The sequence below is a fragment of the Paralichthys olivaceus genome, chromosome 5 (genome assembly GCF_024713975.1).
Source record: "Paralichthys olivaceus isolate ysfri-2021 chromosome 5, ASM2471397v2, whole genome shotgun sequence".
Taxonomy (NCBI): domain Eukaryota; kingdom Metazoa; phylum Chordata; class Actinopteri; order Pleuronectiformes; family Paralichthyidae; genus Paralichthys; species Paralichthys olivaceus.
This window is the reverse complement of record NC_091097.1, coordinates 17,856,425-17,875,683: the sequence shown is the minus strand read 5'-3', so window position 1 is coordinate 17,875,683 and position 19,259 is coordinate 17,856,425. Positions and strand designations below refer to the sequence as shown.

The 19,259-nt window shown below is 41.9% G+C and overlaps 3 protein-coding genes across 3 annotated transcripts; 2 read left to right on the top strand and 1 right to left on the bottom strand.

Moving 5' to 3' along the window:
- Positions 1-595: 595 nt before the first annotated feature.
- Positions 596-3,762, bottom strand: ptx4 (pentraxin 4, long). The gene is made up of 4 exons (XM_020106528.2): positions 3,629-3,762; positions 3,100-3,278; positions 1,839-2,884; positions 596-1,575 (listed from the first exon to the last, which is right to left on the bottom strand). Exons 1-4 carry the CDS (start codon positions 3,746-3,748, stop codon positions 878-880), a joined length of 2,043 nt encoding a protein of 680 aa, XP_019962087.2. The 5' UTR covers positions 3,749-3,762; the 3' UTR covers positions 596-877.
- Positions 3,763-3,789: 27 nt separating this feature from the next.
- On the top strand, positions 3,790-10,093 carry slc2a6 (solute carrier family 2 member 6). Its single transcript, XM_020106530.2, has 8 exons — positions 3,790-4,867; positions 5,267-5,538; positions 6,626-6,722; positions 6,827-6,926; positions 7,090-7,283; positions 7,491-7,666; positions 7,739-8,034; positions 8,997-10,093. The coding sequence occupies exons 1-8, from the start codon at positions 4,814-4,816 to the stop codon at positions 9,323-9,325; spliced, it is 1,518 nt and encodes a 505-aa protein (XP_019962089.1). The 5' UTR covers positions 3,790-4,813; the 3' UTR covers positions 9,326-10,093.
- A 4,501-nt stretch (positions 10,094-14,594) lies between these two features.
- On the top strand, positions 14,595-19,155 carry litafd (LITAF domain containing). Its single transcript, XM_020106537.2, has 5 exons — positions 14,595-14,728; positions 17,156-17,205; positions 17,315-17,398; positions 17,491-17,695; positions 17,876-19,155. Exons 2-5 carry the CDS (start codon positions 17,160-17,162, stop codon positions 17,991-17,993), a joined length of 453 nt encoding a protein of 150 aa, XP_019962096.1. The 5' UTR covers positions 14,595-14,728; positions 17,156-17,159; the 3' UTR covers positions 17,994-19,155.
- The last annotated feature ends 104 nt before the right edge of the window (positions 19,156-19,259 follow it).

Below are 19,259 nucleotides of genomic sequence, written 5' to 3'. Positions count from 1 at the left end.
CTTCCGGCGGTGGAAGAAGTATTCCAGTCATCTGCTTGTATAAAAGTACTGATAATAATAATAAACTGCAGTGGCTGAGACAGCTTGATGCACTGCAATTCAAGAAAACAAAAAGTCAAAACACAGAAATACAGAAACTGCAAATTGCGAAAAACGAATGTTGAAGGGGAAAAAAGTGATGAAGCTGACGTTAGTTGCATCACCACTGACGAGCAGCAGACTTCAGTAACTTCTCAAAGCATTGAACTACAGTCAGGAGTTGTTTTCTGACCCATATTCCGCCAATTATCATGGTAATCCGTCCGCTAGTTTTTTGTGTGATCCTGCAAACTAACAGACAAACAAACACAGACGAATACATAAACTCCTTGGCGGAGCATGTATGAACAAGTCAGTGACAATGACAACAAAAGCCATTCAGCAAGATCTTAAACTCCCAAGTCAAGTCTTTTTTAAAATACAGATTTTGGTTCGTTATAGCAGGAGGAATTAGAGAGAGAGAGAGAGCCAAACCCACACAATTGAACCACCCATTCGTTAATTTACTTGTTGGAGCAATTTGAATTGGACGTTTGCAAATATGCACCAAAAAGAATAACAAAGGCATGATTAGTTTATTCATATAGAAGAACATTAAAACATACAGATGCTGCATCTATCTGCTGTCTTAACAGCTTTGACCCTGCTACAGTGACCCTGAGCGAGACTCTCTCCTTTTAATACGTTTGTGCTGTAAATTGCTGTAAAGATATTTTTAGCCTGTGTCTTAGTGCAAAAAAAAAAGTTAAAAATACACCACCCAAGACTGTGACAACAAAGCAGTCATATCTGTAGAAGTTAATTAAATGATGCTTCATTTGAAACCTCATTCATAACTTTATCCGGCACAGTGCTCTAAGCATTCACATGCCACCTGCTGCACCTCCCCATGGACCTCCTCTATATCCTCCATGTCGAGCACCACACCTCTGGGCACACCTCTCCCTTCTGCCACCCCTTCCACCTCCAATGGACTCAGCACCCGGTTCCATACCCTGAACCCTGCCATCTGCCCAGCGAACCCCTCTGTGGGGTCAAACCCTCCACCAACAGAGTCCTGCTCCTGCCCCAACACCACTGATCCTCCTCCGGGAATCTCCCAGCCCTTCCTGAAGTTGGAGCCAGAAGAGACAAGGCGGCGGTCACTGTAGTGCCAGAAACGACCCTGGATGGAGGACCAGAGGATGCAGAGGTGGTGCCAGCGAGCTTCAAGGAGCGACGACATGGCGAGACGCCGATAGACGGGGTCTCCAATTACAAAGTCCAGGGACAGTGGAGAAGCCGAGTACGAAGTCGACGAGAGTGGAGAAGAGGAATAAGAGGGCTGGGAGGATGAGGGGGAGTTGCGTCCATACAGAACTAACTGGTTGTCATTGTCCTCTGTGGCGTAGCTGAGCAGCGTGCCGACATGTGAGGCCTCCACACGGAGCCAGAGACACACAGAAAGTTCAGGGAGGTGGGGGAGAGTCAGGGAGAAGGTGACGTAGTTCTCTGCTGATGCAGAAGGGAAAAACAGCATGGAGTCCACATTACAGACTGCAGACAGAGGGAGAGAGAGGATGTGTTCAATTCCAGGTAAATAGTCATACCCGATAAATGCAAAGCTGAACAGCAAACTATTGAAACAATTTAAGTTATCTGGTGTCCAGGAACAATAAACCTGTGCTTAAGAAAGATTGTAGTATTCTGCCTTAAATTTAGATTTTCAAAAATAGATGTCAAGTTCCTTCCTCTTCTGAGTAGATCCAGTTTATTATAGTTACATCATTTATATTTGAGGTGCCAAGATTTCTACTCACTGGTCGCATCCTTTCTAGGAACAGGTCGTTCTGGGATCTTGTGCCTCACAGGAAGATTGAGGATGTTATGGATCACTGAAGTTTCCACCTTAGTCTCACTTTCTTCCTCCTCCTCAACTTTCCACCTGCCAGCCCTGGACTGATGTGGCTCAGACTGGGGTTGAGGGACAACACGTGAGACCTGGGGCTCGGGAGCCTCAACCCTGGTGCTGTTCCGTCTGTCTTTGGCCTGGGTCAGGGGTTGAGGCCAAGAGGAATAATGGTGGGACTGGGGGTGTTTCTGAGGTCGTGAATGAGGCTGGAATGGTTGTCGGACCTGGGCATGACGATAAGGGACAGACTGACGAGACTGGAGCTGCTCCTGCTTGATGGGGTAAGGCCTTGTCTGAACGCCCATCTGGATTTGTGACAGGGGGTGGTAAGGGTCGCGCTGGGGCAGGTATAGTGTTGCCTGGGATGTGGGGTTTGGTATCTGTGGTTGAGAATTTGTCTGTGGTCTTGGCTTTTTGGCTTTTGTATGCTTAGGATGGTTTGTTGCATGGTCTTCATATGACCTAGACTGTGAAGGACTATCAGTCTTGGTTTGACTGATTTCATCTGCTCTGGGTTGGTTATGTCCTCTCAGAATCCTTCCAGGCCTCCCTCCTCCATGGGTTTTGGATCTTTCGCGTGATTCGTGGTATTCTTGGGGTGTGATGTTGGATTTCAGGGACTCTCCCTCTCTCACTGAACCCCTGACGTTCCCTCCTCCGTTCAAATGCAGGAACTCGCCAAGACGTCCCTCCACTCGAGTCACACGCAGCATCTGGATTTTCAGGGATTCCTGCAACCCTCTCAGCCCCAATAGCAGCTCATCGCGCTGGGCTTGAAGGGCAGCCAGCCTGTCCTCTTGGCCCTGAAGCTCCAGCGTAAGGTTTGACAAATCCTGACCAAGATCAGGCTTCTCTTCCTGGGTTTGGTGGCGAGTCTCCCTCAGGTTCCTCTCCATCAAAATCATACAACCCTCTATCCGCTTGCTCTTCTTCTCAAGCTTCCTGCTCCACTCCCTTGGATAATAAACACCATGAGAATATTATTGTTTAATTTGTGTATTACTTATTATTAAAATTAAAATAGGTTTTTCTTCAGGCCCCACATCGATGACAAAAGATGAGCTCACACATATTTTTCTCTGCATTCATTGAAAACTCAAGTCATTTTGTACTTTTGTTTTTTTACAGTTTAAATATATCCCACGATGCTTTGCAATGCTCTAACTAACCTGAGACCCTCTATCTCCTGTGTTGTGTTGTGATTCAGGTGCTTGAGGTCCTGGGACATGTGGTGGTACTGATCATTTAGGGCCTGAACACGGCTCTCCAGCCCCCATGAGGAGTTCCTGTTCTGGTTCAGGGCCAACATGTCCAAACGGGCCTGGGTCAGTGCCCGGAACTGTTGAAACTATTAGAGAGAAAACAGGTTTTCACAAGTGTCTCAACAGCTGTTAAGTAAACTTGTTGACCCAAACAACAATTTTTCCCTGAAGCCTATTGTAGTTTAAAAAGATTATTATACATCTGACCACTACAGAAACACTGAGGAGTTTAATGTACGACTATGTGACAGATATATAATCAAAAACCTACATTTTTCTAACTAATCACTGTCACAGATTACACACATACTAACAAAAACAATCTGTAAAAATACATCAATCTGCAAAACACTATTAATGTAATAAAAATCTCATTGCTTTTCCGAAAGTTAACCAGAGTCATTGTAAACACTCATTTGTTCAGATTCTAGCCAACCTGTTCGTTGAGCCGTCGTAGCCTCCGGGACACAGGATCGATTCCCTGCACCTTCACAGATTGAAGCTGCAGCACAAGAACCAGGACCAGGGACCAGTGGCTGGGCTCGAGGCTGCCCATGGTGCAGCGGAGCTGGGATAGAAGCTGCTCAGGACTCAGGAGCTGGGGTCAGTGTGGGAGTGAAGAACAAATGGGAGAGAAAAGATATGTATAAATTATGAACGCCCACGTATTTTCCATCATCCACAACATCACTGGGGAGCTGAGAGGAAACACAAATGGATTTAACAGGCTCTCCGTTATTCTCTCTCTCTCTCTTCTTCACGAATGAACAAAGAAGTAAACTGTTTCAAACAATCCACCAGCTTATTACTGATCAAAAATGTAGAATAATAAGTCTGAAAGTGAACGTTTTCAATAATGTGTGTTAAGTTAATCCTCTACTGCAAAACCACATTGTACTAAAAAAGACTTCATTTGTTTCTTATCAATCATTAATGGAACATCTAGACATTAACATTTTATTGTGACAACAAACACTCTCTTACTAAACAATGTGCACTTCCTTCAATTTGATAAATATAGCCTTTTACTTTTTTGTGTTGTTGTAATGTGGCAGTAAATCTCTGTACTTTCCTCTTCCCTCCCCCAGCGGAAAAGGCAGGGGACATGACTATCTAATTCTGCTACCACTTCTTCTTCTTCTACTTCTGCTTTCCCTACAAATGGCCCAATCCAGGAATTCTTGCTGTCGATCCCTCTTCTGCTTTCTATCCATGACTGGGTTGCAACACTGTGGCTTCATCTACGCCACAAAGTCACCACTGAGGGGTGATAGAGTGTTTTACATGAATTACACTAAAAACTTGACTTTGAAACTAGTTTCAAGGCAAAAGCTACTAAAACTCAACCCAAAGCTATAGTGGGCAGATTAAATCATCAAGCTTTCATTGATTTAAAAAGAAAAAAAAGGAAAATTGTCAAAACAACATGATATCAAATTCAAAGTCTCAGTTCCAGTTTCATTTTCACTATGAACACTTGACAGGTCACGCTTCACTCTGTCTCTGTCAGCCTGTCAAACCCTCAAATGCACATTGTCCGCAGGAGGATTCAGCTTCATTGGTTTGCTTTTCACTTTTTTCCTGAGCTTCCCTGGAACAGGACAGAATTAGATAAACAAACATGACGGAAAACACTCCTCTTCTGAAGAGAAGACTCACATCGTCTGAATCCAAGGTTGGAAACGTTTCTGTAATTTGTGTAAATCTCTCAGTTTGTTGATTCAGTGTTTGTTTGATTTAATACAGAAATTAATTGTTCATCTCTCGTCTGTGGTGTTGTGAGAAGATGTGAGAAGCACAACACAGGGTGTGTCTCACAAAGTTAAAGGCTGGTCTGTTGTGTTAGGTCAGTTTTAGTTTTACGTAGATTAAAACTTTTAATTAAGATCCATTTTCCTGTATCCTGCAAAACATTTGCACTAAATAATGACACCTCTAACGTTTTTCACTCATGTTACTCATTACAAGAAGTAAATTGCATTACTATAAGCTCTCATTATAAAGTTTTTACCTCTATTCTCAATATTTATGCTGTTTCTTTAAATTCTACTTCATCCATATCCCATCATCCCAGATCAGTAACTCCAAATTGTTCCTGGCTGTTTTCTCGGCTGTCCTGGGGAACTTCAACTCCGGTTATTCTATGGTCTTATCGTCCCCCATCCTGACAAAGCTCAAGAGCCCCGATGCCGACCCTCAACTCAAGATGGGCACGGTGCAAGCCGCCTGGTTCGGCTCAATCTTCGCTCTGGGCGCAGCAGCTGGTGGGCTGGGGGCCATGCTGCTCAACGACATGATAGGAAGGAAGCTGAGCATCATGATGTCAGCGGTGCCATCCACTATTGGGTAAGTCTCAGGAATGGTCATTTTCTAAGTCCTGCACTTCAGTCAACATATTAGGTATCTGTGCTAAGTGTTTAATGTGTCTTTATAATTTTACAGAGCATTTCAGAGGAAAATCTGAAATTGTGTAGTTGAGACTAAATTAAACTTGCAGAAGACTTTTCGATGACTAAACAGCCTGAGTCACTGTGTAAGATTTAGGTGAAAGGGATCTATTGGCAGACATTGAGTATAAATGAATCCTAGCAATGTTTTCATTAGTGTGTAATAATCTAAATTGTTGTTTATTTACCCTAGAATTGCCCCTTTATATTTAAATACTTTATATTTTCATCGGGAGGGGGGTCATGTTTTTTACAGTCATCCAGACTGGACAAACTAAACACCTTTTGAGTTTTCATAAAAATTGAAGGCTACCACGTTTTTTTTAATGTTTGGATGGGGAGGGTGAGTGGAGGGGTATTCAGCTGAAACATGCAAATTCACCACTAAATTCTACACACTGAACCTTTAATGCTATTCTGGGAATAACCCGTCACACTAACACGATCCTGAGAAGAGGTCTTATTACAATCACATCAAACAGTGAAAGTCTCTAAAGTACATTATAACTTTATTATTACATCACAGACCAGCCTGCTATATTAGGGTGAAATGTGTCAGTCAAATATTATTGTTATATTATTGTTTTCATTTCTTATCTGAATGTGTATGTATACTATTCTGTTTACATTTGGGAGGTAGAGTTTGTTGATAGCGACCAAAGATGGTCACTGGGGAAAACCAGCTTCCTGCTGTTATTGCAACGTTCCTGGAGGTGGCAGCAGAGAGCAATAGACAGCCTGAGGTTAACTTCTCTATCTAAAGAATCTGTTCTGGTTTTACAACATTATGTTTGATGATATAGATGATATTATTGTTATTGGTTGTAAAAATCTACCAAGTACTGCATGTTCTATAAACTTATTGAGTTTATGTTTTTGTTCTTGTTCATAACAGGACGGTGCAGATAAGATTTTATTTCCCTGTAGATAATGCTCTATGATCACGTGTATCTGAGTTTACGTTCTCTTCTCTGTGTGCATCTCAGATACATGCTAATGGGAGGGGCAGTGAATTTATGGATGCTCGATGTGGGTCGTTTCCTAACTGGAGTCGCTGGTGGGATGACTTCAGCATCCATCCCTGTAAGGTCATTATGAAAAGACACTTAAATGTGTGATGTAACCTGAATTTGTCCCACATGTGCTGAAGGTATTGTACATGTGTCTTTTCCGTGTGTCTGTCACAGGTTTACATCTCAGAGATCTCTCACAAAGGAGTGAGAGGAGCTCTGGGCTCCTGCCCTCAGATCACTGCTGTGTTCGGGGCCCTGTTACTCTACGCTCTGAGTAAGGATATACCAACGCTGTGTCAGACCTGAATAGAAACAGATTTAATGAACTTGCTTTCCCCTCATTTTACCTGTTGATGTCTGTGGATAATATTGAGTCGTTACATATGCTCTGATATTTTTAGTTTGACAGTAACCTCCACATTATGCGTGATGTACAGATCTGGGGATATCGTGGCGGTGGCTGGCCATAGTGGGGGAGGTGCCGGCTGTGCTGATGGTCGTGCTGCTTGTGTTCATGCCCTCCTCACCCAGGAGGCTGCTCTCCTTGGGCCGAGAGGAGAAGGCAGAGAAAGCGCTCCGCTGGCTGAGGGGAAGTCAGTACGACCCACACGTCGAGATCAGTGCCATTCAGGTAAGACGCCAGCATGTGTTTTGAACAGTGGTGGGATGTAACAGAGTCACATTCTTTTTACTTAACTACATAAATAAGCAAATATCTGTACTTTTGACTCCTTCTTCCACTGAATAGGATTGCACAGATGTAAGTTAGGTAAGTAAATCACATGATCCAGTGCTCACACATTAACTTGGCTTGTGTTTTATTTTTCTCCCCACACAGCACAGCATCAGGACGCAGACTAGGGTCACATGCACCCAGCTGGGCACACCCACCTTCTACAAGCCGATCCTCATCTCAGTGGTGATGCGTTTCCTGCAGCAGATGACGGGCATCACGCCCATTCTGGTCTACATGGAGCCGATCTTTACCAAGAGCAATGTCTCCCTGCCGCCCCAGTAGGAAATATATCCTATTCATTCTTACTTATTTCTGATCTATCAAATATTAACCTATTGTGTGTTTGTCAGGTATGATGCTGCCCTCGTGGGCGCAGTCCGCCTCCTCTCGGTTGGCTTGGCAGCCTTTTTGATGGACAGGGCGGGACGCAAGGCCCTGCTGTACACATCGAGCATGCTGATGTTCCTCTCTAGTCTGACTCTGACCATGATCTCCCACACCACACCCTGCCCGGGCCCCTCTCCTCCAAACCACACTTTGAGTTCGGACTACGGCCTCAGCAGTGACATCGGACACACTTTAGGGGCCGGTCACAAAGACCCAGGAAGCATCCTTCCTCTCATCGGCACCATGGTGTATATCTTCGGTAAGTCCTGGAAGCAGCTTTCAACTTTTGCTGAAAATCAAATCACTCAGGATTGGTTGTTAATGTACTTAAAGATGGACGAGACGTCTACCCCCAAAAGTGAAGCCAAACCTGGCTGCATTATGGGTCATAAATCCTAATCATAATGTTAATGGTAATTGGTTGAGCACTTGTATCGCTAGCGTGGCTCCATCCCCCGATCGCTACTGTGCAGATTCTGGGTCCAAATACGCAAGATGGCGGCATTCAGATACAGGATATTTTTGGCTTCATGCTGGATAGTGGGAGGAAGTGGACACGGGTCGTCCATCTTTGTAAACAGTCTGTGGAAGGTCCCGACTGAATTATCTCAACAGCTACTGGATGAATTGTCATTAGATTTTATACATATCAATTTCCGTTGATGATTACCTGCTCCGTTTTCCTTTACTTTTTTTAAAAGCCTTGAGACATTATACTTTTGATCACGTGACATTTCATGTCATTCCAGTAACAGATCAAAACCTTGTCAGCCTCACTCTACACACTGGGTTGGTTGGGTGGAGATTAATAACCTGTCATGCATGTGTCCCTGTAACAAGTCATGTGCTTATTGCAGCAATTTACCTTTTGTCCCAACCATTCAAGACCTGCTATTTCCTCAGGACATTTTGTTACACTGAGCCTTTTAACTGCTGTTCCACCTCCTTAATTACGTTCTTACACCTTATGCAATGAGGAAAACATTGAAATTTCCCTGTAGGCCCTTAAATTCAAGTGTCACATGTCCAAAATCCAAGCTACAGGACCTGACAACTCATTTTTGATATTTGTCCAACAGCTTTTATCTTTTAACATTTTTAATCCGCAAATCAAATGTACCAGAGATAGATGAACCTCTAAGTAAATTCCGTTTCAGATTGTGCCATGACATCATCTTCTTTTACATGGGCTGTTTGACTTGTCCTCACATTGTCTCCTAGGATATGCCATTGGATGGGGCCCAATCACGTGGTTGCTGATGTCAGAGGTGTTGCCGCTGGTTGCCAGGGGCGTGGCGTCAGGTCTTTGTGTCGCCGTCAGCTGGTTGACGGCCTTTATGCTCACACAAGCCTTCACACACCTGATGGACATGTACAGCCTCTATGTGCCCTACCTGTGCTTCACCGTGGTGTGTGTCTTCTGCCTGCTGTTCAATGCCGTGTGCATCCCAGAGACTCGCAGCCGCTCACTGGAGGAGATAGAGAACTACTTCAGGACAGGCCGTACGTTCACCATCAGGCGGGGTCGATCCACGATTCGGTCCACCTGAGGCTCACACATCATTCACACGATGTGCAGTAGCTCTAAAGCAGGCACGTTAAAATGATCATGTACCATCAATATTAAAGGTCTAAGTACAGAGGGTTTATGTTCCACAGGGTCTAAAGCCCACTGAGAGAAGGAGCACAGGTCAAAGGTCACTGAGGCTCTGTTCAGCAGAAGAAAACATTGGGTTTACAAGGGTCACTGTTTTCACATCACAATTACAACAATCATTTTTACAATAATATTAGGTATGCAGTACTCACACACATTACTCAAGTAAAAGTACAAATACAGCCTACTTGCCTTTAAATATACTAAAAAGTAAAAGTACTTGACTGTAGCCTATTCTCTAATGCAATGGTCTAAATCATAAACTGTGCCCACTGAATATTTTGTTTATGAAAGAATAATACACACTTTTACACTACACCTGAAAGTAAATCTACTTTAGTGAAGTACAAACATGAACATTTAAGTATGTGTTTGTTACGTTCCACCACTATTAACAACAGAAACAGCTCCCTTCCTGTTTACTGGTAAGAGGTCTGCTTTTGAAAATAATACTCTTGTCTCCTCTTTTCAACATGCCATCATTTCTACAGAAGTGCGTATTCTCACTTCACTATGTGAAACGTACTCAGTATTAATACCCACTGTGTTCAACAAGGGATTTAAATGTGCAGCGATGTACCAGCAGAACAAAACTTTATGTTCATGAAGTTCTGTTTTAATCTGTTCGAGGAAAATGTGATTAAATACTTTTCTAACTTTTGCTCATTGTTTGCTTTCGAACTAAAATGAAACTCCGCAAAGGCTCGACTTGTCAAGTAAGAGGATGCAGATGCAGGCACGGGAGCTTATAGGCTGGTGAATGTGGATTTAATGAGAGAACATGAAACAAAGCAGGTTTACAGCACGTAAACATCAGGAAAAATTCATCAATGAAAAAAGAGCCAGACAAACACAGAGACTATATACACGAGGGATGACTGAACACAGAGGAAAGATGCAGACGATCACAAGGGAACAGGACAAAGACAGACGAGAAGCCAGAGAACGAGGAACAACATTACAAAATAAAACAGGAAATGAAGAACTAAGAGTGCAAACAAATAACAGAACATAAATCCAGGAAACCAAGGAAACATCCACAACAAGAAAAAGCCCAAACAGTGAAAATCTTCCATAAACTGTCTTTCAAAATTGGCAGAATCCCCGAGGGGACTGTTGCCCTTAAATTTAATAAAGACTCACCAATTTACACAGACTCAGATATGTCTCGTGGTAGACTATAGATAGATAGATAGAAAGATAGATAGAAAGATAGATAGAAAGATAGATAGATAGATAGATAGATAGATAGATAGATAGATAGATCTTATGACATGAGCCCTAAGTTTAGCTTAATCTTGTTGCTACTGTGACATTTAACAGACTGAATCTGGATCATGTTTGTACAGTAAACAATCACACTTTGTAAAGTCGGCACACAGACTGACCGAGGATCAGGAGAGGACGCAGTGCTGACAGGTGACCTCTGACGGGTGTTGTGCACACACACCACAGTATTCAGCAGTTTCTGTAGGAGGAGCTGCGGGATTATTCATTTATGCTGCAGTCATCAATTACAGCGGGTAGAAAAATCAGCGGCCACATGCCACAGCATCGCACTCACCGCGTCGCAGGTTTGAGTCTCACTCAGCCAATGATGTGCATCATAATCATCTCCCAGTGTTCAGTGGAACACATTAAGTTTACAATATGCTAATTGCAAGAGGTGGACATGATTAGTGATAAAAGAATGTTGCCTATAATACACTGTGTGATCCTGTGGGTTTCTGGGTATGACTGAAAAGCTGCTCCTCAAATGTGACTCAAATGTGTCCTCCATCGTGTTCAGCCTTTTTCACAGACGTCCAGAAAACTGATATCCGGTGCCAGACTCCATCTTCCGTTTGCTGTGCACAGTTTAAAGTCTGTGAGAATGTATGTAATGACGTTTCTTCACACAAAGCTCAAACAGTGATTCTTTCTCTTGGGGATTTCTGTCCAGACGACATTTTGGCTAATCTCTATTCACAGTTATATGTATATGAATGCAGATACACTGAAAATTAAATAGCCGATGCATTTGAGTCAATGTCTTCCGCCTCTTTTGCTCTCAACAGAATGGAAAGTAGCACGGTACCATAACAATGGATTTGTTTATTTTCCATCTAATTAATGATATAAAATAAAACTTGAATTACCGCCCTGCCAGCAAGGGCAGTTTCAGTTCCTCTGGGAGTTCCCAACACGTTGCCTTCACAACAGTCGTTAGTCTTAACGAACAATTGTTCCTGATTTGAAAGGGTTTTCTCGTGGCGTTCTTAAGACATCATGTTCATGACCTTTGACCTTTGAAATCTAATCAGATCTTACTTGAGTTCACTTGAATGTTTGTGCCAGATGTAATGAATTTCCTGATACTCACATGAACATGACCTTTGACCTTCAACCATCGAAATCTGAGAAGTTTATCTTTTGGTCAAAGTGAACGTTTGCACCAAATCTGAAGAAATTCCCTGAAGGTGTAGTTGAGATATTGTGTTCACAAGAACAGTCAGATGAACTGACAACCTGAAAACTGCCTGGAATAAAAACAGGAGGCAGAACACACAAGATATTTTTAAAAACACTCGGCAGATGATAATAGTTGACCTCCTTCACAAAGGGACCATTGCAAAGTTTTAGTTTGTGTTTCACTGTCGGCAGATATAAAAGGTCTCAGGCTGAAAACTGCTCAGCCACCGTGTCTGTACACTGTGTTTGATTGACATGGAAGGAAGAAGAGTTAATACACTGTAGGCTTTGGGTGTGTCCGTGTGTGTCTGTGTGTGTCTGTGTGTGTGTGTGTGTGTGTGTGTTTGAGAGAGAGAGAGAGAGAGAGAGAGAGAGAGAGAGGGAGAGAGGGAGAGAGAGAGAGAGAGAAAGAGAGAGAGAGAATTTGAGCTTTGCAGCCGCACCTTGTTAAATCAAAGCAGTGGGTTCATTGATTCTTTCATTGGTTGGAGAAAAACGTCAGTTTAATGTCAATTTAGTTCGACAGGACACATTTCTGCAATATTTAGTTCATTATGATATTTCCGTCTTGCACCCGCACAGATAAAAGATAAATGCTGCTGATGTACATCAAGACGTCTGGTCCGTGTGTACGTGCTTCTGTGAACAGGCACGTACACACACAGAACTATAAAGTTATAAAGACTTTGATTTTATATAAACAATAGTTCAGCATTCAACACCAAGGCAGCACATAAAAGTGTTATCCAAAAATTAGCTCAAAGCAAAGATAACTTAAATTAATTTACTTAAAATTTTAATATTATGCAAAAATGCAATAATGTAAAATAATGTAAAATAAAACACACACACACACACACACACCTCAGTACCTCAGTCTTAGATATAAAACTCTGCAGGGATTGGTCTATTCTCTGGAATGTAGTTCATCAGGCCCATCGAAAGACACTAACTCACCACCCCTCTGTACACACACACACACACACGCACACACACACACACACACACACACACACACACACACACACACATCACTGTCACCGATGGAAATGAGACATGTATATTCCTGCCCTCTTCAACAGCTTGTGTGTGAGGTTTGCTGAGAGGAGGCAGTCAACACCCAGCGCTGTTCTCTGATCCAGTGACCAGCAGCGGAAAAATGTGGTTGAACTGGTCGACTCCCAGCTGAGTGACAGAAACATTCCCAGCTCATTCTGAACTAAAATGTGACACTGGCATGACAAAGGGAAACTCAGGCAGGGCTGTGTGTTGACAGTAAGTCACGTTCAACCAAGACGCATAAAAAGCATCAAATTTAGCATCAGTCACGACGTTCTCTGGGTTTGGGAGAATCCCACCTCTCCACACTGCGTCCTGGATGTGTTCTACTGACACAGGGCTGCGCAACAAGGCCAAAAATATTATGAAGAAAAGATGTCATATCAGTCGATATCGCTAATTATGTAAATGCAAGATTATAAATTTTTTTAGTTTGAGTGAAGCTTGCACACTCAAAAAATGTTTTACCTAAAATGTAAACTTGATGTATTTCAATTACATATAAAATGTTCCTATAAGTTTAAACATAAGTTCAACGTTAAGGGTCCGATTGAATGAAGAGTTTTCTATCATGTTGAGTTGATGTGAATAAAGTAAATAACTTGAAAGGGATTTGATTAGATAAAGTTACACTTATGCATAAGTTTTCATTATATTTAAAATTTTTGGCATTTTTTGTAGCATTTTAGGGGAAACTATTTTGGGAGTGTGATTGTAAACTTTAAACTTATGACAAACACTTGAGAAACAGAAAAATATATATATATATGTATATATATATATATATATATATATAATACAATTATATTGCGATAATTATCAGCTTTCTGGTGGACAGTAGATTATCAGGAGAAGTGTGAAGTGATTTGTTTGGTTTATGCAAAAGACACAAGTATGGAAACACATGACCAGAAAAGAAAAACACTGAAACACAATAGATTGTACTTTATTTATTATCTGTCTTTGTTTATTCGTCAGTGGCCGTTGGACAGATGTCATGTTGTACACCTTGTTTTTATTTATTCATTTCTTTTTAAACCAACAAAGTGAAACATTTTATTTTTGAATTTCAGAGATGTAGATTAGATTTGTTTTGTTTCTCCATCAGTCCCTACACTGAACTAAGGGTGTTGGCTGGAGCCTAATTTTCAACACACAGATAAGAGCTGGATCCAACCTAAGTAACCTATATACAGTATATCTATATATTTCCCAAAAAGTCAAACTTTGAGTGAACAGTTTTTAGTTCCTGCGATCCTGCACCCATTAGTCAGAACGCAAAATAGAAATTGTAATAAATAAAATTGGATTAAATGGAAAAAAATACATGAGGCCAGTTCGTTCAGGGGTTTTTCACGTCTGAGCTCAGATATTTAAACATCGGTGAGATCAACGCTGGATTCTTTTCTTATCGGAGGAGGGTTTGAATTTAAGGTGTGTGTTAGCGTGAGTAACTTAAAGCTGCTCTACATCGTCAATGCAGTCACATTCCAGGAGAAAAAAAAACAACTTATGATCACAGTCACTCAGACACACACTCCCTCAGTAATTTCAGAGAAATGAAGAACAGGTTACAGACGAAGCAGTTCAGGCTTTTGGTAGTTACACCTAAACCAGAGAGTGAGTCATCCCGCCAGCGTCTTTGTGTGTGAGGGCGGGGCTGTGGGTGTGTCCAGGGAGAGGTGCAGGTGATACAGGTGGATGTCTCAGCTAAAACCCATCTGGACTCTACATCAGCAGCAGCAACCGACACGTCTCTGCACACTGACGCCAACAGATCGCCAAGGTAAGACCATCACCAATCAATATGTGAGGAGAGAGGGTTGTATTTGACACTGCAGCAGAGAATAATCTGATTGAATTATTTTATTTTATGACTTTCCTGCACTAAAAAAAAGGTTTGATAACAGAAAAAAAGAAAAGTTTGGGCCGATTCACTGCAAAGTTCTTCTGCACAAAGACGATAATAACAATAAGTTTTATGTTGTGGCTAAAAAAGGATGTGAACTTATAAAAGTTAGAGATAATACATCCAAACACAGCCAACAGGTGAACAATCATTTGTCTCCTATGTGTTAAATATTCATCTCTCACTTTCTGTTCTAGTTAAAGTCGTTGTTAGGATCCACATCCGTCGTTACGTTTTTATTGCTGGAATGTGGAGACAGACACGACAGGTTTTAGAGGCTCCAGATATTTCAGACTGGAAGTGAGCTTAAATTTGGATCTTTACACTTTCACATTCATTCCATTCCTGTAAGTCACCTCCTCTTTCTCAAGAATTCAGTTTATTTTATTTTTTTAATCATTCGGTGATGGTTGATTTGTGACGTTTAAATTTCAGGTTTGGATCAAAGGTCTGGCTTTTTTCCTGTGATGGAATTTCTCTGGTTTTAAAGTGAACATGCCATTCACCCAAACTCACTTCTTTTATAATATATACAGTATATATATATATATATATATATATATGTCTGAATTTGAGTCATTCCAGCTGCAGACAATAATATAGTTTGTGTTATCAGGGTGTATTTTTAAAGAAGATGGGTTTGTCTATGGTGAACTCATTTGAATTAAAAACTTACTCTAACCATAAACTGTTCATATCAACAGACTTGATCTAATGTTTTCCTGTTGCTGTAACGAACAGGATCAGTGAATAGAAGAGATTTAGTTCTTACATCAACCACATGGAGCAGTTTAATGTGTGTGATTTGGTTAAAGAGACTTTTCCCTGAGTCAGAATCTAATAAATACCTCAGGACTGACCTCAGCAGAAAAAGACCACATTCAGTGTCTAACAAGTTAAATGACATAACCACGTTCTCATGGGCAGAAGTTCAGTGAAGCTAAACTAAGGTGGGGTGAGAGGGACAGTCTCAGACTTTTATATTCTCTGCCTGAGGCGATTTGCATTCCATAAATCTACTCCTCAGCCTCAGAACTAATGCAGAACCGTACACACACACTCCGTGTCTGAGCTGAGGTCATGTGCCTCGACACCGTGGGTGTTTTGTCTAATTGTCGGCCTCTAACTTTCCCCGTTGACCTTTCAAAGTATCTGTGCAACAATGTGGCCGATGGATTTTTCGGAAGCCGCACCCAGTCCCTGCCTCATCTGACTGATGACAGGAACATTAGCACAGAAACTGACTGGGCAGTTTATTCTTCCCTTTTCCAACTCAGTTCTTTCCTGTTCATCTATTTGTTCATTTTAAACCTCTTTTATACTTTTAAATCAAGGCCTCCTCTTTCAACAGCTCTTAAAAACACCATGACCGCCACCTTCTCCGAGCTTTGATTTATTTTCTTAATGAATCTGCAAAGAAAAGAAAAGAGACATTCAAGATAATGAGGAATAAAGAAATAAACAGGACTTTGAAGCTGCTGGAAACAACAGACTGACCAGTTTCTGTGATAAACCCAACACGCCCAGATTTAGAGCCACACCAGCTGCACACTGGAATGGAGGAGGGACCAGTTATCAGAGAGATGATCACTGTCGCTCACAGTATTTACCAGAACTGAGACACACGTCACATCCAGTCACCAGGGTTTAGATGAAAAATCGTTCACACAACATGATGTCAGGAAGTTTCCTGTAGATTAACAGGCTGGACAGATCTTTAGTTCAGTGAGCTCATCACCAGCAAGTCTGGTTGACACACCCTCGGTCCGTGACACCGGGAGAAGCATGCAGCCCGGTGGCATTCCTGCACCAACACATGGGCGTGTGTGTGTGTGTGTGTGTGTGTGTGTGTGTGTGTGTGTGTGTGTGTGTGTGTGTGTGTGTGTATGTATGTGTGTCTAAGATGCATATACTGCAACGATGTTATACGATAGTCGAGTGAAGGTTCAGGGTTTTGGTTAAATCCCCAAGAAATGAATGACTGAGTCGATGAATTATAAATTAGTGTGTGTGTGTGTTTCATTTGTGTTTCTGTACTTTAATCGAGGTGTGGCAGCTCCTTTAGGAAAAAAGACAGTATCGTTGACATTCACATATTCTGGTGATCTGTTTATGTTCGTAGTTTATTTCCTTAGAAATAACAAAGAACATTTTGTGAATCTTTGGAATACTAAACATGTGGAATAATAAATCACATTAGAAAAACGACAAGTAGACGTTTGTGGTTTTAATTGTGCGACTGACAAAGATCTTGGACACGTCCCTCAGAGCATCCGGCCTCACATTCTGTTTCTGTCTCTGCAGCACAATGAGTGCAGACGGAAGGAAAGAACCCCCTCCCTACATGATACCAGGTGAGCACACACACACACACACACACACACACACATCATCTTCATCATCATCATCATCAGACTGGCTCACCCACTGTCCTTCCTCCCTCTTTGTCTCTCTGCCCTCCAGCTCAAACCGACGGAGATGGAGTGAAGGTTTACCATTTGCATTCACCTTTCACCCCTCCTGAATCGCACTCAGTCAATACACCAGGTAAACTCCGGCGTCGTGTCTCTTACAGACGAACGGCCTCAGACCCAGTTCTACTCTGGAGTGATGTTGATTACCTTCCATCTCCTCCTCAGTGTACACGAGTGGAGGAGGCGGCAACCTCGGAGCAGGCCTCGAGTCCGAGGATGGCAAAAGAAAGTTTGTGAGCTACAGCTCAGACCTGGGACGAAACCCCAGCATGGCCACCTGTACTTCCTGTCAGCAGCAGGTCATGACCAACGTCACCTACAAAGCAGGGACGTACGCCTGGCTGATGTGTTTACTCTTCATCTGCTGTGGGTGAGTGGGACCGGACACAGACCTACACTCCAGAAGAGTTTAAACCAAATCTTAAAAATGATATCTCTACAGAAGACATGGCTTCATCATTAGATAAATGGTTATGATACTTTACTCTGAACTCCTCTGAGGCCCTGTTCAGACCTGACACTAACATCTGTGTATCTGTGTGTGTTTCAGGTTAGTCCTCTGCTGCTGCCTGATTCCATTTTTCATGAAAAACTTCAAGGATGCGTACCACACATGCCCCCGCTGCAACAGAGTCCTGCACGTCGACAAGAAGCAGTGCTGTAAATGACGACCATGAGTCGCCGAAGGTCCCACAGAAATAAGGAATAACATCCTGCCCCGTCTGTCTGTGTTTCCTCTTTTCTATGAAACTGAAAGGTCACAGTTCAGATGCCGCTTATTTCTATGGATGAGCCGTTACATTAGCGGAGGCAAAATCAAGCATGAATGTATCTCACACTACATCATATTATTAGAAGCCAGACTCAGAGTGATCACAGTGTCACTTTTAAAGCTCCAGTGAGCAAACACACCACATGCACTTTTATTTTGGGAGCCGTTAGCTTTTTGTCCCATTTCCAGTAGATAATAAAACGTTCTCTATTAACCACCTCAGGTAAAATGAAGGCTTGTACATAGCTTTGATCAAATACTTCATGTGTACTTCAGGACTCCGCAGTCCAGATGTGTATTTGAAGGTATTGTCACAACCCTTGACTAAACAACAGCAGTGTAAAACAAGTAAATTACACCGGAGCAGAGAGCAGTACATCAGCATTCTTCTCCTCTGCAGTAATTGCACAGTAAATGTGTGTTCACATTGTTTTCGTTTTATGTTTTACTCAATAAAATGTGGCTCATTTGTGTTACATTCATGTTTTCAGTCATAAATCTACTTTTTTTTTTTTTTTAATTCTAAGGGATGAGGGGCAATCTGAGCGAGCATGAAGTTCAAAGAAAAACTTATATCACATACATCCGCAGCGAGCAGCTTTTCTTTTCTTGTTTCGATTATTTGAAGCTTTAGCCCCAACGATGCTTTGTTGATGCGTTATAACGCAGAGTCAGTGATGAAAGTACTGCAATATTCACACATTTGCAGTGTTTGAATGAACTGGAGACATTTATAAAATACACAAATATATAACAATTGGATTGAATTTAATTTGAATTCACAGTTTAACACCCGGTGTCGCCAAATCGTCTAGATTGTCACTTTAAAGTTCTTTTTTGAACTTGCTCGATAAATGTTTGTCTGATTTTTTTTTTGTTGTTGTTAAAAAATCTTTCTGCTTCCTAATATAATAACAATGTTTGAGCGAAGAGAGAGCAGACGGAATATTGTTGCGAAGGATGTGACTCCTTGATGTTGACTGCTGGAGGAAGAGTGGACTATTGTTATTTTCTATTATTTCACATTATTTCTCTAATAAAATTAGACTTATGATTTCCTTCCTTTGTCTTGCTTCCTCTAGAGAGACGACTGTTTTATTGTCACTCGAATAGATCTGAAGTAAACATTCGGCCCCCGAAACGTGTGTAAAGGGTCCAAAAT

What these genes read in the sequence shown, in the direction of transcription:
- ptx4 (XM_020106528.2), bottom strand. Translation starts at nt 3,748, where the DNA reads ATGGGCAGCCTCGAGCCCAGCCACTGGTCCCTGGTCCTGGTTCTTGTG. An exon ending in TACGACGGCTCAACGAACAG is followed by an intron (nt 3,279 to 3,628) that starts GTTGGCTAGAAT and finishes TCTCTCTAATAG; the next exon opens with TTTCAACAGTTCCGGGCACT. An exon ending in CAGGAGATAGAGGGTCTCAG is followed by an intron (nt 2,885 to 3,099) that starts GTTAGTTAGAGC and finishes TTATTATCCAAG; the next exon opens with GGAGTGGAGCAGGAAGCTTG.
- slc2a6 (XM_020106530.2), top strand. Translation starts at nt 4,814, where the DNA reads ATGACGGAAAACACTCCTCTTCTGAAGAGAAGACTCACATCGTCTGAA. An exon ending in TCACATCGTCTGAATCCAAG is followed by an intron (nt 4,868 to 5,266) that starts GTTGGAAACGTT and finishes CCATCATCCCAG; the next exon opens with ATCAGTAACTCCAAATTGTT. An exon ending in AATGTCTCCCTGCCGCCCCA is followed by an intron (nt 7,667 to 7,738) that starts GTAGGAAATATA and finishes TGTGTTTGTCAG; the next exon opens with GTATGATGCTGCCCTCGTGG.
- litafd (XM_020106537.2), top strand. Translation starts at nt 17,160, where the DNA reads ATGAGTGCAGACGGAAGGAAAGAACCCCCTCCCTACATGATACCAG. An exon ending in CCCTCCCTACATGATACCAG is followed by an intron (nt 17,206 to 17,314) that starts GTGAGCACACAC and finishes TCTGCCCTCCAG; the next exon opens with CTCAAACCGACGGAGATGGA. An exon ending in GCACTCAGTCAATACACCAG is followed by an intron (nt 17,399 to 17,490) that starts GTAAACTCCGGC and finishes TCTCCTCCTCAG; the next exon opens with TGTACACGAGTGGAGGAGGC.